Raw genomic sequence first — 20,904 nt, forward strand, 5'->3', positions numbered from 1 at the left:
CGGCAATGGAAACAGCTTCCCATTTACTTTAATGCACAAACTATTAGGGTAATTATCTTCTTGAGGACAGCTTGTCTCTGCCAGGCATAACCTATATCCCAAAAAAGAGAAAGCATAATTTTCGAGTGTCACTACATTCATGTGTCTCCACAAACATCAAGACATAACTTCTTGATTAGCTAATATAACATAAAGGGAATATCATGAAAAAGGTACCTTAGCTGAACTTGGACTGTGTAATCTCTCCTGCCCCCTGGCAAGAAGTCCCTATGACAGAGAGAAAGGAAAAGAGAAGCACCTATTTAGACAGCAGGTCTCATAATCCAGTCATATGCAGAAAGAACTAGTACACCTATCCCATCACTAAGTTTTGCTCTTATTTTATTAAGTTATGAACAAGTCTTATGAGTGACGCCCCGATTAAGTACTGCAAGTTAAGCAGGACTTTAGGATCACCAAGTTCCGTCAACAGCTTATAGTAACAAAAGTATGATGCTGCGGGGGGGGGACGACGACAGTTTTTTTGCTATCCAAAAAGACACTGTTCACATCACAGGTCCTGTAAGAACATGAATCCCGGGACAAGAGATAAAAGCAGCCTTCCATTCCTGCAGCCAGGAAACATGCAGGGAATAAAAGCCTACCACCTCTCTAAATAGTAACAATTACCATTTCAAATAATTGTCAACTCCTCAATGGCATCAGATTTACCCCAACTACATAAAAATTCTGTGCTAATTCCAGAAGAAGCCAGAACAGATTAATTCAGCATAACTATCGTGAGGATTATCATTCCCCACCTGCAAGCTTATGGGACGCATCAAAAAAATAAAGAGAAAAGAATCCCCTTGTCCTGAACTTTTGTAAAAGTGGTTACCACACTATGCCAAACACTTCTTACCTGGAAATACAGATTTCTCTGACCTGCTGAGGTGTTAAAGCAAAGATAAAAAACTTCTCTTGGAACCTCTGAATACTGCTCTGTACTAGAAAAAGAGAGACAAGAGGAGGTTTAGCCATGATGATTAAAATCATTGATTAGAACAGAACCTGCAAGTGAGTTTTTTCCTGAAACAAGGCACAAGTCATTTAAAAACACAAACAAATTGTTGTTGAACTGCAAGCCACTGTCAACAGGAAAGCAATGGAACAAATCATTCATTCAGCTATATTCAGATGGCTAATAGCACATTACGTTTCAGTACTAAAGAAGCTTGGCAACCTGCACTGTAATACTCAGGGGAAGAAAGGTACAAACAACAAAATATAACACTGGATACCTGGAGAAAGTACCACCAGAGAGATGTTTACAACTATTTTAAGGTACTATAATAGGAAAGTGCACACCAGAAGCTATTAATGGACAGCTGGAAAATTACTCGGTGCAGAAACAGCTAAATGTAGCTAGGTTGTTGGGGAGGAAGGTAGGGAACAACTCCTAATGCTAAAGAAGCCAGCTGCACTCTACATCTGGGAATACTCAGCACTAAACTTTGGGGAGGGATGGTGCCAGAAATAAAGATAACTTGCATATCAGAATCCTACTTGTCTGTCAGTGATGGCAGGCAATAGTATTTTTGTATTAAGGATTTATAGTATGTACATAGTTCTTTTCACTTGAATAGTTAGAAAACTTGACCTGAAATAAAGGTAGACTGGACTTGTCCAACAGTTTAAAGTATCCAGCAAGGAGAACAAGCCTAAAAACAACACCATTAAACCAGCCAAACGGAAGAGCTAGGCTGTCACATACACTATAACATTAAGAGAAGAAAAATCTGCCTGGAAAACACAAAGGACAAATCCAGGTGGAATAAAAACACATGCACGTTCCTCAAGCAATTCAAATACATGGTATCATGCACATGTTAGACAGCATTTTATATTTCAAAATATTGGGACACATTTAAAATTGAAACTGTTACTGTACCAAGTGGTGGATTAAAGCTAAACCCCACATCCACACCTGCTCTTATGGCCTCATAAAAGAATACATACACAGATGCCTTTCAAAGAGCTGCAGTGAAGCAGACTATACTCCTAGCACTGACCTATGTGCCCATTTGATTTCTGAATTCTTAAACACACATTTATTCCATGCCTCAGCCACTCATATCTATTAACTTGGACTATGACCTACCCATATCAATCTGAAAATATTTAATAAGGGTTTCTTTCAAATTTGCTCATGAACCCATGCTAAAGTCACTAATTCATTATTTACGCAGCAAGCCATTCCTCACTTCTCATTTACCCACTCCTCACACAGAGCTGCAGCTCCAGCTGCTGCCATCCTCAGGTATTGGCCAGAAGGCAAGTACTTTGGGATATCATCAGAGGAGGAGGTGGTCCGTGCTGAAGAAGCCCCACTGTACAACAAGCTACCAGAAAATGAGAAGAAATATGCCCTGTTCACTGATGGGTCCTGTCGTATTGTGGGAAAGCATCGGAGATGGAAAGCTGCTGTATGGAGTCCTACACGACGAGTTGCAGAAGCTGCTGAGGGAGAAGGTGAATCGAGTCAGTTTGCAGAAGTGAAAGCCATTCAGCTGGCCTTAGATATTGCTGAACGAGAAAAGTGGCCAGTTCTCTATCTCTATACTGATTCATGGAGGGTAGCAAATGCCCTGTGGGGGTGGTTACAGCAATGGAAGCAGAACAACTGGGAACGCAGGGGCAAACCCATCTGGGCTGCTGCATTGTGGCAAGATATTGCTGCCCGGGTAGAGAACCTGGTTGTAAAGGTACGCCATGTACATGCTCATGTGCCCAAGAATCGGGCTACTGAAGAACATCAAAACAACCAGCAGGTGGATCAGGCTGCTAAGATTGAAGTGGCTCAGGTGGACCTGGACTGGCAACATAAAGGTGAATTATTTATAGCCCGATGGGCCCATGACACCTCAGGCCATCAAGGTAGAGATGCAACATACAGATGGGCTCGTGACCGAGGGGTGGACCTGACCATGGACACTATAGCACAGGTTATTCATGATTGTGAAACATGTGCTGCAATCAAGCAAGCCAAACGGTCAAAGCCTCTTTGGTATGGAGGACGATGGCTGAAATACAAATATGGAGAGGCCTGGCAGATTGATTACATCACACTCCCTCAAACCCGCAACGGCAAGCGCCACGTACTTACAATGGTGGAAGCGACCACCGGATGGCTGGAAACATATCCTGTGCCCCATGCCACCGCCCGGAACACTATCCTGGGCCTTGAAAAGCAAGTCCTATGGCGACACGGCACCCCAGAAAGAATTGAGTCAGACAATGGGACTCATTTCCGAAACAACCTTATAGACACTTGGGCCAAAGAACATGGTATTGAGTGGGTGTATCACATCCCCTATCATGCACCAGCCTCCGGGAAAGTTGAACGATACAATGGACTGTTAAAGACTACACTGAAAGCAATGGGTGCTGGGACATTCAAAAATTGGGAAACACATTTGGCAAAGGCCACCTGGTTAGTCAATACTAGGGGATCTGCCAACCGAGCTGGACCTGCCCAATCAAACCTGTTACGCACTGTAGAAGGGGATAAAGTTCCTGTAGTGCACGTAAGAAACATGCTGGGTAAGACAGTCTGGGCTACTCCTGCCTCAGGAAAAGGCAAACCCATTCGTGGGATTGCTTTTGCTCAGGGACCTGGATGCACTTGGTGGGTAATGCAAAAGAATGGGGAGGTCCGGTGTGTACCTCAAGGGGATTTAATACTGGGTGAGAATAGCCCATGAGTTGAATTGTAGTATGTTAATTATCATATAATACTGTATGTCATCACTACCATGGTTGCTATATACCATAGATAAAAATGGTGATTAATTAGAAGGTATTGGAAAGAGTGTAACCTGAGCATGACATAAATGGTATGGAATAAGGGGTGGATATCTGTCCTGGTTTCAGTTAGGACAGAGTTAATTTTCCTCCTAGTAGCTGGTAGGGTGCTATGTTTTGGATTAGGATGAGAAGAGCGCTGATAACATGCTGATGTTTTAATTGTTGCAGAGCAGTGCTTACACCAAGGGATATCAGGGATAGGCTGGGCATCGGTCAGCAGGTGGTGAGCAATTGCATTGTGCATCACTTATTTCGTACACATTATTACTATTAATACTATTATTATTATTATTGTTGTTGTTATTCTTTTCCCTGTCTTAATAAACCGTCTTTATCTCAACTCACAGGCTTCACTTCCCACTTCTCTCCCCCATCCCAGAGAGGGAGGGTGAGCAAACAGCTGTGTGGTGTTTAGCTGCCACCCGGGTTAAACCACAACACACCCACATACAGACATTGCACAATCAGATAACCCTACTTCTATGACAGCTGTGCAACACCAAGAGAGCCTACGGTTTTCAAGGAAAAGAGGATTTTCATGCAACTTTAACTATAACACAGTGACACCCTGATGAAGCATTCATTTTAAGAAGCAAGCATTTCCAAAACTGAAGACAGCTGTTACAGATAGTTTTCCAGCATATTACTGCCACCTCCAGATATTATTGACCAGAACCAGTAACTGCATAACAGAAATACAATGCAGAGGACACACCACATTAGATGGGAGAAGGTGACCACACGGCTGGCAACAAGCCTGGTTAACTATGAGCCAACAATTGTCCTGTAATACAAGATAATTAAGGAATATAATTAATATATTCTGCTACTGTATAGAGCGAACGTAAGGAGGAGGAAGAAGCCAGGATGAGCTGTAGAGTCAGCCGATACCAAAGCACACATTAATATCAAGCCCATCCATGCATTAGGACAATAATAGGGAGAGGGACCCTCTCCCTAACAGGGTGTCATGACACAAGCACAAGTGACTACAAGTAGCATAAGGAACACTTGCTAGTAATGCTTGCTGCTTTAGATACTGGAGGATGACTAGCATATGCCTCACTTGGGTACAAGTCACAACCTAAGACGCTTATCACTTAAGAAACTAAAGAGTTTAGCAGGATGCAAACAGCTTGCAAAATGCTAACAGCGTTTCTAAACGGTATTACTAAATCATTACAGAACATTTTCTACCCTATAAGGTAAAACAGGTTGAATTTCAAGCCTATTTCCAAATAAATAGGCTCAAGAATAAGGCATTTGAGTAAGCTAACTCAGACTTTGGGTTGTTTGGAAGACAAAGATCTCTGCATTTTAACATCCAGTATGGCAACAACCAGCAGACTGAGAAGCCACCACTAAACCAAGCACAAAATTCACCATTTGATGCCCAAAGAAAGCATCTCAGTGCAAGATGCCAGAACCTGCAGAACTGTTGCCTCTGTTGCAATGAGATAAATACAAGCGAACAGAACAGTGAACTTGTTCTCCTTACACTGCAAGGACTTAACTACTGACCCTGAAATCTTTCTCCTGCTGGCCCTGACAGAGGTGTTCCTCCCTTGTATCAAACAGATACTTTAGGTCCAAATCATTCAGACAGAAGTAACTTAATATTGAAAAGAGAGTCATGTTTATCTTTAAATCTAGAGTATCGGCAGAACAGAATACTTTTTATTATTACTAAAGTGGGGCTTGGCACTTTGGGGGGCAAGAGGTAGAGAAAGGGCAGGGCCAGCACTAAGAAGGGAAGGGAATTTCCACTTTTCCCCAGCTGGAAAAAAAAAAAATTAAGTCTGGACTTTGTACTGTCATAAGCAATACCTATCCTCCAAATTAAACAACCTGCAATACTATCAAACACTTACCTAGACTTGTAGGTTTTATGAGCACATCTAGCACATCATAAAAAGGCAGACTTTTCAGCTGAACGTCAGGATGAACAGGTGGAATCGGAGAGGACGGCTGCTGCATCTCAAAGCGAGCCTTAGTGTCTTGGAGAAGCACAGAGCTGACAGGGGAGGAATGAGACTGAGGCGAGACTGAAGTAGAAGAGAGCGTGTGAATCCCAGCAACAGCCAGGTCAGGCTCCACAGGAGAGGAACTACTGTCCAAATTGAAAATGATGGGTTTTATAGCTGATAAGTCTGAGAGTCCTTCAATTGTCCTTGGGTACCGATGCCTATAGAGTTCTCGGATTTTTATCTGAACTGCTGGGCTGCAGCCACTCTTCAGTAAATGCAGTGCCCTCATCAGGAGGTCATGTTTCCGTCCACTTTTATTACGTCCAGCAAAACCCAACAACACTTGCAGTTCAGACACACGAAAACTTGATACCATACTCTGGAAAGATAAATCAAGAGAAGCATAAGTGAACCAACAGTACAGTAAGTCATCTGTTCTGAAGGGCATGGTGAAGATATGAACTTCCATCATTCCAGTTCCTCCCCAGTCATCTTAGATACTACCCATACCCTTACCCAGAACAAGAGTACAGTTAACTTAAAGCAAAGTAGTAACATGTCCAGGAAGGTTGAGCTTGGTTGTGTTATTGGTTATAAGGACTTGTAGTTGTTTCCACTCTCAACACCAAAAAAACAATGCAATGCTATCCTAACTCCACAGGAAACTAGAAGCATCACCTGATACAAAATATCTCACTTCATGAAAAAAAAAATGAATCAGTGTTATCTGTTCTCCAGCACATTTTAAGAAATAAGTGTTCTAAGTTCTGCATAGTTTATTCTGAGACACTATGGCAGTTTTACTCAGGCGGGTGGCCAAGCTCCACCATGACCACTCTCTTACTCCCCCTCCTCAAAGGGAAAGGGAGAGAAAATACGATGCAACAAGCTCAAGGGTTGAGATAAGGATGGGGAGATTGCTCAACAATTATCGTGACGGGCAAAACAGACTCAGAGTAGGGAGACAGTAAGATTTATTGCCTATTACTAACAAGCTAGAGAAGTGAGAAACAAAGGAAAGAAACCAAAAACGCCTTCCCCCCATCCACCCTCTTCCACCTCCTCCCCCCGAGCAGCGCAGGGGAACAGGGGTTATGGTCAGTCTACAGCGCTTCATCTCCACCGCTCCTTCTCAGTCACTCTCGTCCCCTGTGCTGTGGGGTCCCTCCCACGGGATGCAGTCCTTGCTGAACTGATCCTGCATGGGCTTCCCACAGGCAGCAGCTCTTCGAGAACTGCTCCAGATATGGGTCTGTACCACAGGGTCCATCCCTCAGGAGCACACTGCTCCAACCTGGGTCCCCCACGGGCAGCAGCTCCTGCCAGGTCACCTGCTCCTGCGTGGTCTCCTCTCCACAGGCTACAGGTCCGTCCCGGAATCTGCTCCAGCGGGTGCCCTCCACAGGCCGCAGCCTCCATCGGTGCAGGTCCACCTGCTCCACCATGGTCTCCTCCACGGGCTGCAGCGTGGCACCCTGCTCCACCGTGGTACTCCATGGGGTGCAGGGGGACAGCCTGCTTCACCATGGTCCTCACCACAGGCCGCAGGGGACTTCTGCTCCGGTGCCTGGAGCACCTCTCCCCCTCCTTCTTCACTGACCTTGGCACCTGCAAGGCTGTTCCTCACTCCTCTCACTCTCCCAGCTGCTGTGTGGCACAGCTTTTTTTTTTTTCCCCTGTCTTAAATATGCTCTCATATAGGTTCAAACAACATCGCTTATTGGCTCAGCTCTGGTCAGCAGCGGGGCCCTTACCAAACATGGGGCAGCTTCTAGCTTCTCACAGAAGCCACCCCTATGGCCCCCTGCTACCAAAACCTTGTCACGTAAACTCACTACAGACATCCTTGATTTCAGGCAGCATGTTAAATGCATGACTGATCAGAGTCAGGCACATCAGGTTTCACTCTTGAAAGAATTGCACAGCAAGACAGAAACTGCTTTAAAGGTACACCATTTCAAAGTAACTCACTGTTTAACCAATTTAACTGATTCTACCAGACCGTGACAGAAAGCTTCCTGTCCTTTCATATCACGTTCTGGTACCATCCAAAATATCACTTCAAAGGAAATAATGCTATTTACTTGGTTATCAAAGTTCATTGTGGAAGAGAGGATTGAACCATGAAGTTTATACACAGAAAGATCCTCATTAAAACAAGAGAGACTACCCAAGAGGAAGTGGTCCTCTCCCCTGATCAGAACAACCAAGTGCACTGGCATAGGTGCATCCCTGGCACTTCTGAAGGAGCTCTCTATTCAGAGAGACATAAAATCATCCAGATTCTCCTAGGCAATTTCCTTCCTATTTGTGTGACACTCCCCCTTGTAAGGAGAAGGTTAAGTTTTAAAGAAGAATGAAGATCTGACTTTAATCTGCACTGCACCAACTCCAGACTCAAGGAGTAACAGACGAAGGACTCAACCAGAAGGCATGAAGTAGTAGAGTCTGCAAGCATAACATGGATTTTTAAAAGTTGTGTTGTTGACTGGTAACCAGCATACAATACTTAAAGCTTTGGGTACTGATTTCAGGAGGGATACAACTCTCAAAATAGAGCACTTTGGGTTTATCTTCCCTCATCTCTCCAATGCAGAGTTTACATGGATATATTCTAACACAGCTTCCACCTTAAACTGCACATTCAACACAGCTGTGTTAGAGCCACTGTCAGCCCCCAAAGGATGCAGAAACTCCCCCACAGGCCCAGCTGCTTGCTCCCTGCTCTCTCCTGAGCATCAAGGGGATCACTTCTCCAGGGAGACAGATCAGGGAACCAAGCCAGCTTGGGCCACTACAGGCAAGCAGGTGCAAGCAACCAGGACCTGCCTTTTCAAAGGTCACATCAATTCACACATTCTAAAACAACATCTAAAATACCATGGTATTATTCCCACCAGGTACACTATTTCCTCATTTTTGAGGGGGATGCATTTCAGATAGCAAAATTTCAATGTTTCCAGGCAGCCAATTTGGGTACAGTGATGCTGCTATCAGAAGGTGAGCTGAGCAATCTTCAGGCTGGTATTCCCCACAATGCCCCATCTATAAATGCACCACAGATAAAGCTGCTGGCAAAAGCAGCATCACATGAGGTGTTGAGTGGCTCACCCAAACTTTTGAAGAAGCCAACAGCAGATACCTTAATTTCATCCCAGCAACTTCTCTAAATAGAGAAACAATATAGGAAAAGGAGAGGGAGACAAAAAAAAATGTGAAGCTTGCAAGGATGTTTCTGCCTGCCCTTCCCTTGCTACTTGTCCTTAGTCTCACAGGCAAGCAGGGTGAAAAATGTTTCTTGGTATTTTTAGAAATAACTTGAAGGACTAGAACAGCTTTATAGTAATGCCACATAAGAGAAAGTGTGGTAATTGTCAAAGATAACACTGATATTGAAGAATTTACTGAGAGCTTCATATTGCGTGCTTCCATAAATAGTGGTACAAGCTTCACAGCCACATCAACGCCCTTAATTCAGATGGAAACAGTAAGCATGATTCTGGATTCCATAATCAGAATGCAAATGAATGAAATAACCCCTTACATTGAATTGAGATTAAGGAAACAGCACGTCTTTCTTGCAAGAGACTTTCTATTACCCTGACTGCTGCCTTCTATGCATTCCTGCAAGTTAATCAAGGTGAAATGTGCAGTCAACCATGCCTTGAAACAGCCAGCATTTTATGCGGGAATTCCACAAACTAGCATCTTGTTACAAGATGCATTTCATTTTAGTAGAAGACACAGCCTGGCTTTAGTACCATAGTCAGCAAGATTTTATATTGACACCTCCTACATTAAAGTGCTTGGGACCATAAAAATACTTGTTTTTGTCCATCAACACAAAAATCTTACACGTGCTTTTGAAAGAAGAGTCTTTTTGAAAGAAGAGTCTTACAGAAGTGAGTTTTACTGGAAATAATTTAACAATGTCTTCTGCAACATTTTTCCCTGTAAAACTGATGCTATAATCCCTCTAAGGCAACAGCAACCATGAGCATAAAGGTAGTCTCACCCACGTAGTTTAGCTTATTATTCCATTTACAGACATATCAAAGTGAGCGCTTGTTATAATCAACAAGGATTTATGGAGGCATAACATATGCTTTTATATATGCATTTATAATCATGGTGCAAGACAGACTATTTCCAACAAAGCTTACCAAGTTATTTACTTTTGGGGTTCCAGCAATATCGCAAAAGACTGCAGCCTAGCTATTAACATGCTTTTCACATCACTGAATTAAGATGAGACATTCAAGTTGTGTCATGTAAATGCCATCACTTTTCTCTGAAGAGAAATTCTTTACAGCTGCACAGCCCAATAAAAAGCTTCTTCAACACAGAAGACCAAAGCCATTTTATTTTTACTGTCTCTCCATGAGCACAAAGTAGTTTGACAGAACTTTAAGAAATAAGACCGGATAATTCTAGCACTTTACTTTTATGCTTTGGAAACATTCCCTCCCTCCCACCCCCCAAGATTCATACGTGAAGGTCATATGTTTCATGGGATTCTGTTTCTTATTTTCAAGGTTCAGCAACCACGATTCATGGGCAGAAATATTGTTCTGAAGCATTAGGCTGTAGGTGTATGTGGAATGGCATTCATTTCATAGAATCATAGAATATCCTGAGTTGGAAGGGACCCATAAGGATCATCTAGTCCAACTCCTGGCACCGCACAGGTCTGCCCAAAAGTTTAGACCATGTGACTAAGTGCACAGTCCAATCGCTTCTTAAATTCAGACAGGCTTGGTGCAGTGACTACTTCACTGGGGAGCCTGTTCCAGTGTGCGACCACCCTCTCGGTGAAGAACCTCTTCCTGATGTCTAGCCTAAACTTCCCCTGCCTCAGCTTGACACCATTCCCACGGGTCCTGTCACTGGTGATAACAGAGAATAGGTAATCTGCCTCTCCACTCCCTCTCGCGAGGAAGTTGTAGACTGCGATGAGGTCCCCCCTCAGCCTCCTCTTCTCCAGGCTGAACAGGCCCAGTGACCTCAGCCGCTCCTCATATGTCTTCCCCTCTAGGCCCTTCACCATCTTCGTCGCCCTCCTCTGGACACTCTCCAACAGTTTAATGTCCTTCTTGTACTGTGGTGCCCAGAACTGCACACAGTACTCGAGGTGAGGCCGCACCAGCGCAGAGTAGAGCGGGACAATCACCTCCCTCGACCGACTAGCAATGCCGTGCTTGATGCATCCCGGGATACGGTTGGCCCTCCTGGCTGCCAGGACACACTGCTGGCTCATATTCAACTTGCTGTCAACCACAACCCCCAGATCCCTCTCTGCGGGGCTGCTCTCCAGCGTCTCGTCACCCAGTCTGTATGTATAGCCAGGGTTGCCCCGTCCCAGGTGCAGGACCTGGCACTTGCTTTTGTTAAACTTCATGCGGTTGGTGTTCGCCCAGCTCTCCAATCTGTCCAGATCTCTCTGCAAGGCCTTTCCACCCTCATCCGAGTCCACAACTCCTCCAAGTTTAGTGTCGTCAGCAAATTTTCTCAAAAGACCTTCTAATCCTACATCCAAATCATTTATAAAAACATTGAAGAGGACTGGCCCTAAAATGGAGCCTTGAGGGACCCCACTGGTGACCATCTGCCAGCCAGATGTGGCCCCCATTTACCACAACCCTTTGAGCCCTGCCCGTCAGCCAATTGCTCACCCATCATATGATGGTTTTGTTTAGCTGTATGCTGGACATTTTGTCCAGTAGGATCCTATGGGAAACCGTGTCAAAAGCTTTGCTGAAGTCCAAAAAGATCACATCAGCTGGTATCCCTTGATTGACTAGATGGGTGATCTTATCATAAAAGGAAATCCAATTTGTTAGGCAGGACCTACCCCTCGTGAACCCATGTTGGCTGGGACCAATGACTGCATTGTCCCCCAGGTGCGCTTCAATAACTTCAAGGATTATGTTCTCCATGATTTTACCAGGCACTGACGTGAGACTGACAGGCCTGTAATTGCTAGGGTCTTCTTTCTTACCCTTCTTGAAAATTGGCACAACATTTGCCAGCTTCCAGTCCAATGGGACCTCTCCAGATTCCCAAGATCGTTGAAAAATAACTGAGAGAGGTCCCACAATGACGTCAGCCAGCTCTTTAAGCACCCTGGGATGAAGCCCATCCGGACCCATGGACTTGTATGGATCCAGGTGGAGCAGCAAATCCCGCACACGTTCAGGGTCGGTTGGGAGTTTGTCATTCCCACCATCATAGTCCTCCAGCTCAGGGCACCCTGGGTCCCAAAGCCCATCATCAGTGTTGAAGACAGAGGTGAAGAAGGCATTAAACGTCTCTGCTTTGCCTATGTCATCGTCTGTGAGGAGACCTTCCCCATCTAGTAGCGGACCTATGTTTTCTTTGGTTCTCCTTTTTCTGTTCACATATCTAAAAAAACCTTTTTTATTGTCTCCCACAGACATGGCCAGCTTCAACTCTAGTTGGGCTTTGGCCACACAAATTTTCTCCCTACAAACACGAACAGCATCCCTATATTCCTTCCTCGTCGCCTGACCCTCCTTCCAGCAGCTGTACACTTTCTTTTTTTTTGCCTAAGCTCCAGAAGAAGATCCCTGGTCAGCCAGGCCGGCCTTCTGCCCCGCTTGCCTGACTTCCGATATTTTGGAATCGCCTGATCTTGAGCTTTTAGGAGGCAGTGCTTAAAGATGGACACCAATGCCTTCAAAAGCAGTTTCCCAGGGGACCTTGCTGACTAATTCCCTGAGCAGCCTGAAGTCTGCTTTCCCCATATCCAGGGCTGAAGTTTCGGTGGCAGTTTTCCTTCTGTCACCATAAATTCTAAACTCAACCACTTCATGGTCACTATGACCGAGACGGCCGCCAATTGCCACGTCTCCCACAAGACCCTCTCTGTTCTCCAGCAACAGATCTAGGAGGGCACCTTTCCTAGTTGGCTCCCTTAGCACCTACACCAAGAAGTTATCATCTGGGTGCTTTATGAACCTCCTGGACTTGCTTGTGTCAGCCGTGTGGTGATCCCAGTTGACGTCTGGCAAGTTGAAGTCCCCCATTAGGACAAGGGGAGTCAATCTCATTGTCGTCCTGGCCAGGTGGTCTGTAATAGACTCCCACAATGACATCTCCTTTATTTGTTTGTCCCTTAATCCTTACCCAGAGGCTCTCAACCTTGCCATGGCCAACTTGAAGTTCCACACAGTCCAGCCCATGCTTCACATACACGGCCACCCTGCCTGTCCCTCCTGAAGAGCCTGTAACCATCTATTGCAGCACACCAGCCACAGGACTCATCCCACCAGGTTTCGCTTATGCCGATGATGTCGTAGCTGTGGGACTGGGCCAAGACTTCTAGTTCATCCATTTTATTCCTCATACTGCGTGCATTTGTGTAGAAGCACTTCAAATGCGCCTCCCTACACACAGCACCTTGTGGAGCCGACCGAAGGACCTCACTGGCACACAATCCCTCTGATTCTAGCGCGCCATCCCTTAGCTCATCACCGGCGTGCCTGGTTTTATCCCCTTCCCCCTTCAACTCCAGTTTAAAGTTGGGATTTCAGAGGGATCATGATTTTAAGGACCCCAGGAAATGCTGACACCACTGAAATTAATGGCAGGCAAGTTTCACAGCAAAGTAAGGGATGAGGATGAAAAGCATCTCTAGAATGAAGCCTGTGGTCTCCATGTTCCCCTTGCCAAAGCTACCTACGATTTAACAGACAGCGTACTTATATGAACAAACATAACATTCCTGACAGATGTCTACAATAACCACTGATAACTAGTTTCTAGGGCAACTGTAGCTGCTCACGTAGCAAACCCTACATTTGAACCCAGAAAAGCAACACAAGCTTACTCAGAAGTTCTCGTCAGTTCCTGCTGAAGTCTGCTTCAGCCCCACTGCCTTCTGGACATGTCTGGAGGCTACAAAGGGAAGGAAGGCATCAAGGATCAATCCTCACAAGGCCTCACTCCTGACTTTGAGCCCTTTTTGACTACTCATTACAGCAAAGCAGCACATCTGTTACATCTTTTGCAATAAGTTTGCATGCATACTGATTTAGAGTGGGCTAGAAATTAGTAACACCGGTAAGAAAAGCAACTCATTTCTTCAGATAAAGATCTCTGTGATGACTCTAGATAAAGATATAAATGTATTCAGGAAGCTGATGTAGCTATAGATGAAAAAACTGGAAGTCCAGAGAAAGGATGAAGACATCCCCAGTTAAATTTGTATCAGCAAGCAGCATAGTCCTCAGATCTGGTCTGTGCTAACAGTTGGTTCAAGCAACATGACCATCAGGTCCTCAGAACTAAAAGAACTTTTTACTTTGAACCAACTCTAGTTTGATTCTTAAATTAGACATTAAAAGTCCAGAGAAGCTGCATGTACCCAATACCACAATGAACATCAGTATTTGACTTAAGATTTTCAATCCACACAAGTCCCTCAAAACAAAGCTTGACTCATTTCATTACAATCCCATTTTTAAAGCCCCATAAACTACATTGCCTCTTTCTTTCCCCATCTGTATCTCAACACAACCATTATAAGTAATTAACCTGCACACGAAAGCCTTTCAAATTACCACAATAATCCTCACTAGTATAAGTAACTACACATCTAGAAAGCACAGAAAAAGTGAAATACAAGTGCAAGATAACCTCTGATAAAATACCATTAATAGCTTATCACAATATACTGTTACTTAACACGCTGAATGCTAATTGTAGCCTAAGGACCACTGCATCACCAACAGAAACTTCTCAGTATCTATTCTGTCTATTTTTCCATCATTTGATGTTTACCCCCCAGATTAACACGTAGAGCTTGATTTCCACATCAAAATCCCAGACTGGTAGGCATATAACACAATGGTATGGACTCAGCCAAAACAAACTAGTACAAAGTGGGCTTGGCAATGAACTTCTAAAGGGCACATGAAAATAAGTATTTTGTTCCTGGCTAACAATACAGGATCTAAGTTTGAAAATATAGGCTTACATCTGCAACATAGTATAGTCACCAGTTTGAACGCTACTGTTGACAAGACTTAAATAGGCTGCGCACCTACAAGGGCCCTCATTGCTGCATGCTCCCCATCTCTCCCATTCCTCGGGAGCAACACAGCACTTCGCTGCGTTCCTGGCACGAAGGACAGTGCTAAGCACGACTTCTCCTGGCAAACAGGCAAAACGCTGTCCCCTCAGACCAGCGGAGAAGTCAGAGGAGTGACAAGACACCAAGCATGCTGTGAACAAGAGGTATAAGAGCAAGAGTTCAATTTCTGTACTCAAATATTGAGCCATATAGTTCTCCACATATGGAATCACTTAAATACTGGAAGTGTAAGAGCAACAATTATAAGTGTGACTTTCAGCATTTATAAACCCTGAACTAGTAAGTTTGTAAATTTTGTGGACTTTCCTCTCCACAGGTTGTATGAGCACGCTTTCATCTCTTCTTGCTAAAGCGTCTCTTCTAAACAGCCACGAAACCAATCACTAGTGTCACACAAAATAGTTCTGGCAGAGGCATTTGCCTAAAGAGGTTTTATTTTCCATAAATATGAAACTATCATTACTTGAAAATCTGATTAAATATCAAGTATCAGACTGAAGCTGTTATCTTCTAAACCCAGAATCAACAACAGTTCAAGGAGAACAAGCACACTGTATTGGTTACCAAATTAGTCAGGATGTCAGTAGGAACTTGGGACCCAAGAGATGCTCTCCCTCCAAGGAATAACATGAGACCAATCCTCTTATCCACGGTATTTTCTGGGACACAAACCATATCTTCAAGCCAAATCTCAGTGAATTCAGAATTTGGTGGAAGCTGGAATCGTGTTCTCACAGATGGCTCTCAGAAGGAGCTGTAGATCCCGCTCCTGGGCATATTCTGTTCAAGAAAACAAAAAGCATCCACATGCCACCTTGGGCCTCCACACTACAGGCTGCAGATGTCTGTGCCACATCCACCTTTGTCCACGTAACCCCTTTGACATTTGTTATGCTGCCCATGAGTGAAGATTATGAATAAAGACATGAGCCATGTTTAAAAAAAAATAAATCTGTGACCAGCAGGTCTAGAAGTTGCATCTCTAAACACGAGAAAAGTTGTGCTCACTATGTCTTCTCTGCAACTTCTTAATATTTCTGAAACTGGAACCTACAGAATGCAATAAACACTACTAATTAATTGGGGGTTATATGAAGCAATTTCTAGATCTAAGGCTTTGAAGTGCAAGATTCGCCAATATCTTGTGGAAGATTTTACCAATATCTTGGTAAAAATGGGACCATGGTTAGCTATTCCTGAATCCTTAAACAAATCTAAAGATTTTCAGAAGGCTCAATGTAACAGCAGGTTCCTCTGAATCTGTTTTCTTCCACTACAGCCATGTCCCTTTGGATCACAGCCCCCAGAATTTTTATTTCAAAGATCCAGAGGATGGCAGGAATGATACTAACAAATATCAAAACAATCCTCCACCTTGACAATAGAGAAAAGCTACCCCATATGCTCCCCTCAGTGTAAAAAAAAAAAAAAAATTAAGAGAACTCTGACCTCCTTCCTTTATTAAGTCCTGAACAACTTAATAAAATTAACTCTTCAAATTGTCCCAGTAACCTTTTATAAGGCATGCAGAGATCACATACTACAGAAAACTGCAGTGAACATGACAGCAAACAATACTGCCATAAAAATATCCCATATGTTATTCTATGAAGCAGTAGTTTACTTGATCTTTGGCAGTGATCTTAATGTCTGGTAATATTTCCTCTTTGATCAGAAGCAGGAAGAAGTGGTTGTCTGAAGTGAAACAAACCTACAAACCAAGTGCATGGTGTTCAAGAAAACACAACCAAACATATCCTCTTTCCAAAGAAAAAAAAAAAGGGGGGGGGGTGGACGGACTTAACCTCAGTAAAGGCCTTAAAGACATGGAGCAATCTACCATATTCTCTTCCAGAAAATATTAGAGCTTTCCCAAAATGGACCATCATCTGCACGTTGATCAGACATTTAGAGGCTAGCACACTCATTTCCAAGGTACTCCAGGTTACAAACTAAGATGAATGGAAACGTCAGGAGGCATCTGTCCAGACTAGCACTTTAAAAAAAAAAAAAAAAGCACTGATACTTTATTTCCAGTGAAGAAAGGAGAGTTCTGCAGTTGGCCTGAAATCCCGTTCCCTTTTCCCCCCTCCATATTTCCTGTGTTACTTTTGGAAAGCACCTCAGATGCACACAATCTCAAAGGCATGTAGGTACCCAATTCCCAAACTATCAATGCTTACACATATCTAGATAAAGGAGCACGGTGCTTCAGAAAATGCAAATCATGGCCCTGGCTCAAACCTCAAGAGGAGCTACAAAAAGGAGAGCAATCTCTGCTAGTTAACAGCAGGGGTTTAGCCACCTCCAGAGCTACACCCTCTGAGAGCTCTTAAAAAGTAGGCTGCAAGTGAGTCAGAACACTAAGCAAGAAAACATACAAGCACAAGTTAAAAATAACCTTTGAACAACTGAGGAAAAAATAAGGCAATGCTTCTTAAACCTAAGACTGAGATAGAGCACTGCTTTCTCCAGTAGGGAAACATAATTCTTTCCCTGAGGTGTTCACGACTGAGCTCCTCACCTACATCAGAGCAGTGTTAGTGCTGAAGAAGCCCTAGCACAGGAAATTCTCTAGTGATTGCAGCACATTTCCCACCATTGGTCAGATTATGAGGCAGCACAGCCATCAGACCTTTCTCTACACAGAAGCCTAACTCCGCAGCCCACATTTCACTGGCTTTTATTCTTCCCACAGCAGAGTTAGGCTGGGGCAGGGAGGGCTTCGGCGTCCCTGAGATACTCAGTCGGCAGCGCTTCTGCAGGTGGGAATGCCGGGCAAGGGCAATGCTTCCCTTCTCATCAAAGGTGCCAATGTATCAGCCAAGAAACGTGAGGGAAAGCAGGAAAAAATGAAATAAGCACCACAGCCAGCTCTTTGTGGACACACCTAAACCCCGAAAGGACACCCCCCACCAAAGCCTGCCACACAAGAGCTGGAAAGTAAAAGGTTAAAGCCAACATGGTTGCGAGGAAATACAGCAATTTGTGCTTCACGACAGAGACGAGCCCCGTGCCGGCTTCCACCCCGGTTCGAGCCACGGGCAGCCACCCCAACTTTCTAAGATGCCGAGAGGGGAAAGAAGAAAGAAGGAAAAAAAAAAAATAAAGGAAAAAAAGCGGCCCCGCTTCTTCACGGGGAGGGCGAAGGCAGCCCCAGTCCGGGACCTCTCCTCCCGGGGGAAAAGGCCGAGGTAAAGCCCACGCACCCCCCACACGGCCAGGCAGCATATCGACCCCGCCACGCCTCTCCCTCCTCACCCGCAACTCCTCGAAATCCGCCATTTTCTACCCGCGCCTTCTCGCGCCGCCGCCGGGCCCCGTCGCCGCCACCACCATCGTGAACCCAGTGCGCGCACCCGCCACGTAACTAGAGAGGGCGGCTCCGGCGGGGGAGGGGAGGAGGGGGGAAAACAGGCAAATAAAAATTAAAGGCCTCCGGCCGCCCCCCGACCTCGGGGAGGCAGGGAGTAGGCGGCCCGCCGAGCAGCTGCGGGCCTGCCCCATCTCAGGGCTAGGGCCTCTGGGGGGCGTCGTTATGAGGGCGCCCAGCGCCATTCCGCAACCCCGGGCACTGCTTTTTCTCCTCCAATTAAGGGCGCCGCTTCTTCCAAAATTAAGTTTAAGCACGCAAATATGCCTTTTAGGTAACATCTAGGTCCCGCATTTCAATCATCACCATCCTACAGGCAAATATACACGCATTCTACAAGGCCTCACACACGACTTAAGCAGAATTATTCACCAAAAGCTCACATAGACTCGTGGTTCAAGTGCATTAAATGAAAACATCAGACTCCAGCAGTAATTTTATAGCTTTCCTAGTTTTGCCCATCTAATCGAAAACACATCATTTGTGTTACAGTGATAATGTGACACGTTTTATTACTAAAAAATGAAGCAAAAATGTCACTGTGAAGCCAGGGTGTGAGAAACAAAGTTGTATTTTTTCAGTAGAGAACTAATTTTCTGTATTCCAAGGTAGTTGTGTAGTCATAATAAGGAGAAATGCTAAGTAGATAAGTGGACAGTAGAAGGCCTCACTGTTCCAAAATGAGTGGCACGGGGGAGGGGGGCAGGAGTGGGGGCTGCAGTCAGTCCGTGGTGCTTCATTTCCACTGCTCCTTCACAGTCACTCTCCCTCCTGCTCTGGTGTGGGGTCCCTCTCGTGGGGTGTCGACCTTCCTGGGCTGCTCCTGAATGGGCTGCAGCATGGAGATCTGCTCCGCTGTGGTACACCATGGGCTGCGGGGGTCTGCCTTCCCCAACAGGGGCCTCTCTATGGGCCGCAGGGGGGCTTCGGCTCCAGCACCTGGAGCACCTCTGCACTGCACTCCCCCTCCTCTGCACTGACCTTGGTGTCTGCAAGGAGGTTTCTCGCTCCTCACTCTCCCAGCTGCTGTTGTGCAGCAGTTTTTTTTCCTTTTCTTGGATGTGCTCTCATAGAGATTTAAACTGCATTGCTCATGGCTTGGCTCTGGGCAGTGGTGGGCCCCTTTGGAGCCAGCTGAAACTGGCCCTTATCTAACATGGGGCAGCTGCTGGATTCTTCTCACAGGGGCTACCACTGCAGCCCCCCCCTGCTACCAGAACCTTGCCATGTGAACCCAATACACTGAGGGAGCTCAGTCATTGCTGGCCTGTAAAGTATCAAGGCTTAAATTAACTAATGAAACCCTAAATGTGATGGGGGTAGAAGGGACTGGGATAACAGTGCCACTTTTTGGGGATGTAAGGAATGGTCCAGCAATTTGTGTCACTAAGGGATTTGAAGGGTTAACATTGAGGCCTGGGTTTAGGTGATAAGAGAACAAAGGGATTTCTTCAGAGAAAAACTGCTGACTCTGCACAGACGTGCAGTAACTTCTGACACCTGGCCAAGAGACCACCAGATAAGGAGGAAGAATATGAGCCTCCCTATCCGAGCGGCCTCCGAGAGACTAACAGAGACTGATAAGCAGGTGCACCTGGGAGGGCTTCGGATTCGGGAAACCAATTATAATAACCTTGCCTCTTTTAGAAGTAGTAATGAATATGTATTAGCCCAGGAGTATAAAAAATTAGCCGCCTTATGTAACGGGTGTGTGTCCCAGTGGAGCAGAGACTCCCAGCGCTGTTTGCTTGCCTCTATTCGTTTAACAAATTGTAAACTTTGATTATAATCCTATTTGGGACTCAGTCATTTATAACAGGGACACCAAGCTGAGACTAGGGATAGAATGATCACTGGGCAATTATTGTATGCACCCGAGGCAGAGACTAACTTGTTGGGAAAGGATTTGATGATGAAATTGGGCATTCAAATAATAAATTGTTAGGCTGGAATAACAGTATTATTAATGGGGTGCTCTCAGGCCCTGAGAGCAAAGATATATTCACCTCTGACTGGAAAGACCCTGAAATGGGAGCAGAAGCAACAATACAGATGGACAGTTTTACCTCAGGGGTTTACAGGGCCACCAATTTATTTGGGCAAGTTCTAGAGCAGATTTTGGAGCAATTCCAACCTCCCGAGGAGGTGTTACTGTTACAAATATGTGGATGATCGTTTATTGTCAGGACAGGAGAAAACAGTTGTGAAGGAAGCCACTAACGAGCTATTTGACTTTCTGGGAAAGCAGGGATTGAAAGTATTGGAAAATAAATTTCATAGAAAGAGAAGTCAAATATTTAGGGCATCTAGTGTCCGAGGGGGAATGAAGAATAAATCCAGAGAGGGTTCAGGGAATTTTTGAGCTACCCCTACCCAAAGCTAAAAAGAACTAAAAAGTTTTAAGAGAAAGAGGTTTTAAGGAATTAGGAGTCACAAAGTCCAAAGGAAAATAGGTACTCCCTTATAAGAGAGAACTGCTCAATAAAGTACTAATGAGGCAAATATTAACTGTTTTACATCAAGAGGGTCATTGGGGAATTCAAGCAACGTGTGACGCTGTGCTATGGAAATATGTATGTGTAGGAATATATATACTCTGGCTG

The 20,904-nt window shown here is 44.8% G+C and overlaps 1 protein-coding gene and 1 long non-coding RNA gene across 9 annotated transcripts in view; one reads left to right on the forward strand and one right to left on the reverse strand.

Moving 5' to 3' along the window:
- The window catches only part of LOC121062934 (E3 SUMO-protein ligase PIAS2-like), a 45,609-nt gene extending 27,170 nt beyond the window's left edge, over positions 1 to 18,439 (reverse strand). For 7 of the 8 annotated variants that reach the window (XR_005815744.1, XR_005815745.1, XR_005815743.1 and 4 more), the window contains exons 1-5: positions 18,190 to 18,433; positions 5,718 to 6,192; positions 902 to 986; positions 217 to 267; positions 1 to 91 (exon numbers count right to left, since the gene is read on the reverse strand). Coding sequence is in view for 5 of the 8 variants with exons in the window: in XM_040543238.1 (XP_040399172.1) it covers positions 1 to 91; positions 217 to 267; positions 902 to 986; positions 5,718 to 6,192; positions 18,190 to 18,213 (726 nt within the window). In the remaining 3 variants the exon portion in view is untranslated. Of the gene's footprint in view, positions 92 to 216; positions 268 to 901; positions 987 to 5,717; positions 6,193 to 18,189 lie in introns of all 8 variants that reach the window. The other variant, XM_040543239.1, reaches the window with a different exon arrangement.
- On the forward strand, positions 12,810 to 20,036 carry LOC121062945. Its single transcript, XR_005815752.1, has 3 exons — positions 12,810 to 12,820; positions 17,803 to 17,808; positions 19,855 to 20,036. It is a non-coding gene; the product is annotated as an uncharacterized LOC121062945 (long non-coding RNA).
- Positions 20,037 to 20,904: the final 868 nt, after the last annotated feature.

The sequence above is a fragment of the Cygnus olor genome (genome assembly GCF_009769625.2).
Source record: "Cygnus olor isolate bCygOlo1 chromosome W unlocalized genomic scaffold, bCygOlo1.pri.v2 SUPER_W3, whole genome shotgun sequence".
Classification (NCBI taxonomy): domain Eukaryota; kingdom Metazoa; phylum Chordata; class Aves; order Anseriformes; family Anatidae; genus Cygnus; species Cygnus olor.